This window comes from Biomphalaria glabrata, chromosome 18 (assembly GCF_947242115.1).
Source record: "Biomphalaria glabrata chromosome 18, xgBioGlab47.1, whole genome shotgun sequence".
NCBI classification, from domain to species: Eukaryota; Metazoa; Mollusca; class Gastropoda; family Planorbidae; genus Biomphalaria; species Biomphalaria glabrata.
This window is the reverse complement of record NC_074728.1, coordinates 11,158,332-11,165,084: the sequence shown is the minus strand read 5'-3', so window position 1 is coordinate 11,165,084 and position 6,753 is coordinate 11,158,332. Positions and strand designations below refer to the sequence as shown.

The following is a 6,753-nucleotide window of genomic DNA, read 5'->3' as shown; positions in this document are numbered from 1 at the left end:
ATACACAAATGTGAAGTAAACGTAACACAATGATCAGCTGCTTATAACAAAAATATAACAATTTTTTTTTTAGAATAGAACATAAAAAGACAGCAATTCACAACCAGTGGACAAAATGATCCATAACAAAAAAAAAATTATAATGTAAAATAGAGCACACAAAATAATGTGTTACCTGACAGCATTCCCAACCAGTGGACAGAATTATCCATTACAAAAAAAACTACAATGTAAAATAGAGCACACAAAATATGTGCAAATAGTACAAACAATATTTCGAGAGTGAAAATAAATTCCTGCTGTCAAACTTATCTTCTTATCTTATATAATACAGACGTTACTTCAAAAAAGAAGATGATTAAGTCCTACGCGTCATGCATTTAGTCATGCATATTAACCAATGACTTAAATTCTGCCAAGTCACTGGTTTTTCTGGCTAGCTCAGGCAACCCATTCCATGCTCTAATAACACTAGGGAAGAAGGAGTATTTGTATAAATTTGTCCTAGCATATGGGACGAGGAATGTGCCTTGAACTTGAACTAAATTGTACATACTATTTGATGAATTAAATAGGTTGTGAAAAGTGTGTAGAGTTTTGGAATTCAATAAAAAAAAATATAAGTAAATATGAAAAAGCATTGTAAAAGATATTGGTCAAGAAAAAAGAGAATACAAAATATTTATTTATTTATTTAAAATGTACAAGTTAATGTTTGAAAAAAAAAAATTTTAAATCACAAACAACATTCACAAAACATTTGAAACTTGATTGTTAAAAGTAATCACAAAAGAAGCTTCAAGTCAAGCCACAACACTTTATTTACATTATCACATGCAACGTTTTAGCAACACTTCAAGAGGAAATTGTGAATGTAATTAACAATCAACTAGTGAACCACACAAGAATCAAGGCAAAATAAAAACATCAATATTACAGTCATAAAACTTGTAAAAACATTTATTGAGACCTTTCATATTTTACCATATAAAGATTCAGAAAAAGTCTATGGGCTACTTGTATGGAAAACTAGCAATGGGCCCAAGAAAAACTGGTAGCCTCCACCTCCAGTTCATAGGTGTAATCAAAATGGGATCTCAATGAGGTGGACATCAAAGCTGACCACAGGGAAGACCTAACCTTGGACACTACTATCTGGAAAGAAGTTGTGACAATGAACAGTATGGACAACAAGGTTGTGATGACCTCAGCCCTGAGAGATAAACAAGTCAAACAAAATATGACTGGCTCCTCTAGCACTTAAACAGGCGCCGCTTTTACATGTAATCTATGAATGAGGTAATGTTTCCCCAGAATTGGGCTCTACAGTTACAAGAGGAAGTGCTCTAAACCATAGTCTTCAACACTGAAGGTGGCAAGTGTATATATGTCTCTATGCTAACAAGCAGGGTCCACATAGACAAGCTTTTTATTAACAAAATAGCCCACTAGAATTACTTTTACAAACATTTGAGAGCAGCAGTGTATACGTGTTTGTAAGGATACATTTTTTCTTTAATGTTACTTATGTTGAAGCCATGTTTACATGGAAGAACAACAACACTGCAAGATTAAAACCTCCATATTTTGGGATATTTTATTCTGTAAACTAACATTTGATCAACAAATTCCATAAACCAGAAAAGTCACTAGCCTAACACCAGATAAACCTCACACTGAAATTTAAAAGTATTTGCTTTATAGAGCCAATGTTACCATCATCAAACTCCAGTTGAGTGAGTGGTTGAGAGGCTAGAGCCAGTGTTTAAATCGTCTAGAGTGCTCAAGACTACTGGAAAGATTTCTATTTTTGAGTTGTTTTTTTTACCAGTAAGGTAAGAATGTATGAGTGTAACTAGCAGGCACCTTCTTGAGTTGGAAAGAGTCACTCAAGTTCTGTTACATGAAGGAGAAAACTCAATCTCCTCCAAGGTTTTAAACCAGCGTAGGTCTCTTTAACTGAGACATGTCGCCTAACTCTTAAACCAGGGTTTTAAACCAGCTTAGGTCTCTTTAACTCAGCCCTGTCCCCTGTCACAAGTTTTTTTTTTCTTTCTCCCTCTCTGTTAAGTTTTTTTTTCTCTACTCCTAAACCTTATACGGGGGGAAGAGCGACTTGTATTTCTGTTTTGAATTGTTTGCTACATCACAAAGTCCGGTGATGGTTATTGGTTAACTTTGTTCAAGAGGCAGTTCACCCTCTGAAGTTGGTTGAAACGGACAGTGTGTTGGTATGTAAAAGATTATTAGTTTGTTTAAACAAGTACTATTTCCTGGGACTAATTATTCGGTAGGAATTTTGGACCCCTGTTTAGGGTATGTTACTTCATTTGTGATATCTCTCATTATATTTTCTATGAGGTTATCACTATTTCTAGTTTAATAGTAGAAGTTGAGTTTTTTGTTCATTATTTATAGAATGCCAATGTTGAAGTTGTAATACTGAACTCGATCTTTCTACGCAGTGGCTTGGAGTGAGGCGTCTGACACTAGATACTGTTCAGATACATTTTCTCTTTCTTAGTTATTTGACACACTCAGGGTTTTAGTTTAAATCTTATGCTAGTATATTATACTAATAGTGTATTAATTGTGTTAGTTTAATACAGTAAGGTAGTGCACAATTTAGACCATTGAAACCAGGTTAACTGTAACTTCCCAGTTTATTAGTGATGGCCTTGCTATGGGGTATGAAGGTAAAAGTTAGAGAAATATGTGGCGTAATGGAAAGACGAATATGATAGATATAAGAAAGAAGCAAAGGTGGAGGAAGAGGCTAGGTTTGAGCGGGGAGAAGTTCAGGCGTGAAGAGCACAAGAGGTGGAAAGAGAGGGATGCAAGAGAGGCAATAAGAAGAAAGAGGAGTAGAAACTGGCTTGGCTTAAAGAAAAGTCTGCACCAGAGGCAGGTGGGGGCGGCAGGACAGACAGGTGTGATATAAGAATGTCTTGGATAGGCTAGACAAGAGCTTCCAGGGCATGAAAGAAGATGACGACCTTCTAGCTTACCTGGCGCACTTTGAGCCCCTTGCAGCGAGGTGCAAATTTGAAAAAAAAAAAGAGTGGTCCTAGCTGATTTCCTAAAAAAAGAGTCACCGCACTAAAAATTTCATGTTAAGGGACAGTCTGTTCCTTAGCAACAATTATGAGGTGAGGAAGTCAAGATGGCACTTCTTCGCCACGCTGACATCAACATGGAAACCTGCTGCAAAAGGTTCCAAGCCTGAGACTTCATCAAAACGACTTTAGGGGGTATATGACGGAATTGAGAACCGCGTTGGACAATAGGTGTAAGATGGCTGAGGTTGGTAAAACAGTGGATGAGATCAAAGATCTCTTGATTAAAGATAGAATCTTAGTGTATCGAGTAACATGTACAGACAACTGGTTTTAAGTAAACACAGTACAGTGGAGAACATGCTGGAAGTAATAGAAGGGTTTCAGGTTGCTGAGTCAGATGTGTTGATTTATAAGGCAGTGGTTGAGAGTAACTTAAATTATTTGCTTTAATTGCAAAAGAGAGGCCACAAATCGTCAGAATGTCCTCAACGTTTGCATTTGAATAATTCTGTTCTTCGCTGACCCACAAAGGTCCAGTAGAAATGTATCACACGGGCACTATCAAAGGCTGTTTGATGGTAACGGTCGTCTAATCAGCAGCAATTGTGTTGGGAGGCAGAGTTTGCTACATATGAGTGTTTATCTAATTAATAACAGGTACAGTAGGACAGGTGGTACTAGGACATTATTGAAAAAGCTGCTTGACTATTGCAACCCCAGGGACAATGAAGTGCTAGAAACTTTCCGCTTTTGGAAGTTGCCTATCTGCTCCCCATTTGAGACCTTCCTAACACAACTAAAGTCTCAGACAAACAAATGCAACTTCAAAGAGCCAGACAGAATGATTCAGGACAAAATAGTATTCTCATCAGATAGGAAAAAGCAGGAAAAACTCCTGTCATGCTCAGAGCTTGGGGACAAACATGCAAGCGATGCGGGGAAAAAAACACTTTGCAAGAAAGTGCAACAGAGTAAAAGGAAGCACACTTGTACACAAGGCGTCAGGGTACGAGCCAGAGTGGCTAAATACAATAAATGCACTCAATTCGACAAGAGACAGGCTCACGGCTGAATTTGTAGTGAATGGTCAAAGAGTGAAATTCCAGTTAGACACAGGAGCTGACGTCAACATCATTTGTAAAAGATTTGTCAAGAGATGTCAAGCAGTGGAGACCACGCAAACCATAAGAATGTGGAACATGACTGAACAGAAGTCACTAGGAGTTGCTGATTTGCCAATGACCAACCCAAAATCTGGGAAAACAACTGTAGTGAGATTTGTAGTCGTTGGAAATAATTTCCGATGCCTCCTAGGCTTGAAAACGTGTCAAGAACTGGACCTCATTACACTCAACGACAACAATTTCGTCTCTCAAGTACAGTCAACCAACAATAACCTAGGTGACCTAGGAGAAGTGAAACTAACTATTGATACCAGCAAGTCTCAGTTAGTGTCTACGTGCCTAATATTCCTTTCGCATACAGAGACAAAGTCAAGAAAGAGCTTGATGTACTAGTGAAGAGGAAATTACTGGTCCCGGTAGAGGAGCCAACGGATTGGGTCAGTCAAATGGCCATTGTTCAGAAAAAAAAATGGAGATTTGCAAATCAGTATAGACCCACAACACTTGAACAGTCTTGAAAAGGGAGCATTACAGACTCCCCACATTTGAAGATACCCTACCTCCAAAGTGTTCTCGAAACTCGACGTTAAAGAAGCCTATTAGCATTTTCACCTCGACAAAGAATCAAGCATTCTGACCACAATGATAACACCTTACGGCCATTATAGATGGGCAAGGCTGCCATTCGAACTATGTGTCAGTGGAGAGATCTTCCAAAGGAAACTGTCACAAGCACTCGATGGCCTCAGCGGCTGCATCAATGTTGCAGATGACATCATTGTAGTCGGTTGTGGCAGGACAAGGGAAGAGGCGTTGTGGGACCATAAGGCTAAATTGGAAAAGCTGCGAGAAAGATGCAAAAGAAAATCCATAATATTGAACGAGAGCAAAACATTGGAACAAAAAGAGGCGGTCAAATTCATGGGACACGTCATCAGTGCACAAGGCATCAAACCAGACCCCAAGAAGGTGCAGTGGACATGGATCACCCTAAAACGCGCAGTATGGTGGTATGGTGCAGTACCTCAAATCCGACGATTCTGTGGTATGGTGCAGTACCTATCAAAGTTCCTTAGCAACTGGTCAGCCATATCACACCCCCTGCGGGAACTCACCAAGAAAGAAATGAATCTTGATTGGAACGAGGAAGCGAAGTCGCCTTTAGGAAATTAAAGGAAATGATAACAACAACCCCGGTGCTGGGTTTCTATAAGGCAGCCAAATCCCTTGAAAATCAGGTCAACAGTAGCCAAGACGGGCTTGATGCCGTGTTGATGCGGAAGGGAAACCCTTAGAGTATGCCTCACGAGTCTTACACCAACAGAAAAGAGATCAACTAAAATCATGAAAGATGTTTCTGCCATGTGTTTGTTTGGGAATGTTTGTAGTGAACATGTTTTGTGGATAGAAAGGGAAGGATGTTCATACTTGATATATGTCAGTTAGGTGTCTTTTCTTGTGAACATGTTTTGTGGATAGAAAGGGAAGGATGTTCATACTTGATAGATGTGAGTTAGGTGTCTTTTGTTGGGAACATGTTTTGTGGATAGAAAGGGAAGGATGTTCATACTTGATAGATGTGAGTTAGGTGTCTTTTGTTGGGAACATGTTTTGTGGATAGAAAGGGAAGGATGTTCATACTTGATAGATGTGAGTTAGGTGTCTTTTGTTGGGAACATGTTTTGTGGATAGAAAGGGAAGGATGTTCATACTTGATAGATGTGAGTTAGGTGTCTTTTGTTGGGAACAAGTGGTTCTGCCCAAGATGGCGTCCAGTGATGAATGAATAAAAGTGTTGGGGCCAACAACGACATAGTTGCCTTGATTCTTCAATACGTACTTAACAGAGTAGTCCTCACAATGGTGAACATTGGGAAGGGAGATAAGTATTTTCCCCCCTGTAAGAAAGAAACTTTTTCATATGTTGATAAGTCAATATGTGATAAGTCTGTGGGCAAAAGGGGGAGAGTAAATGAGAAAAGTGAGTTAAACATGTGTTAAAAAAAAAAAAATTGGACCTTCTTATTGTCTCTCAATTTAAAAGAAAATTGTGTAACATCACTGCATCAATTTTCAAATGTTTCTTCAGAAAAAAATATATCCTTATCTTCTATCCAAGACCTCCCACAAGACGGCAGGGGATAGTGATGAGAAGGGTCCGAACCCAGGACCATATGACATCAGTCCAGGGCACATATCACATAACCAGGCAGCCACAACTCAATAATACCCAACAACAATTAGTGATAACACAATAACATCCTTTCCTTGTAAGTTGTCTAACGCTGTGACCTCCTTCACTTGTAAGTTGCCTAGCAATGCTGTACCGTTAACATCCACAGCCTGATGAAGATCCTGGGGGCAGGTCCACTCTTTTTCCATCCGCATTTCTTAACTTGGGCATTTTTGACTGGTCAAGACACAAGTCCATGCGGGCCATGACCCTGTCCAGCAGACAGTCCACTGCTTTAGTAACATTCTGTCCAGTAGCTGCACTTGTTTCAAAATATGGAAGGCTGAAACAAAACAAAACAAAAAACATGCAGATAAGAAATAAAACTCTTAAGCCT

The 6,753-nt window shown here is 39.0% G+C and overlaps 1 protein-coding gene across 6 annotated transcripts in view; it reads right to left on the bottom strand.

Moving 5' to 3' along the window:
* Window positions 1-1,834: 1,834 nt before the first annotated feature.
* The window catches only part of LOC106063677 (ras-related protein Rab-27B-like), a 58,631-nt gene continuing 53,712 nt past the window's right edge, over window positions 1,835-6,753 (bottom strand). For all 6 annotated transcript variants that reach the window (XM_056017756.1, XM_056017755.1, XM_056017758.1 and 3 more), the window contains one exon: window positions 1,835-6,699. In XM_056017756.1, the coding sequence (XP_055873731.1) occupies window positions 6,513-6,699 (187 nt within the window). In that variant the 3' untranslated portion in view covers window positions 1,835-6,512. The remainder of the gene's footprint in view (window positions 6,700-6,753) is intronic.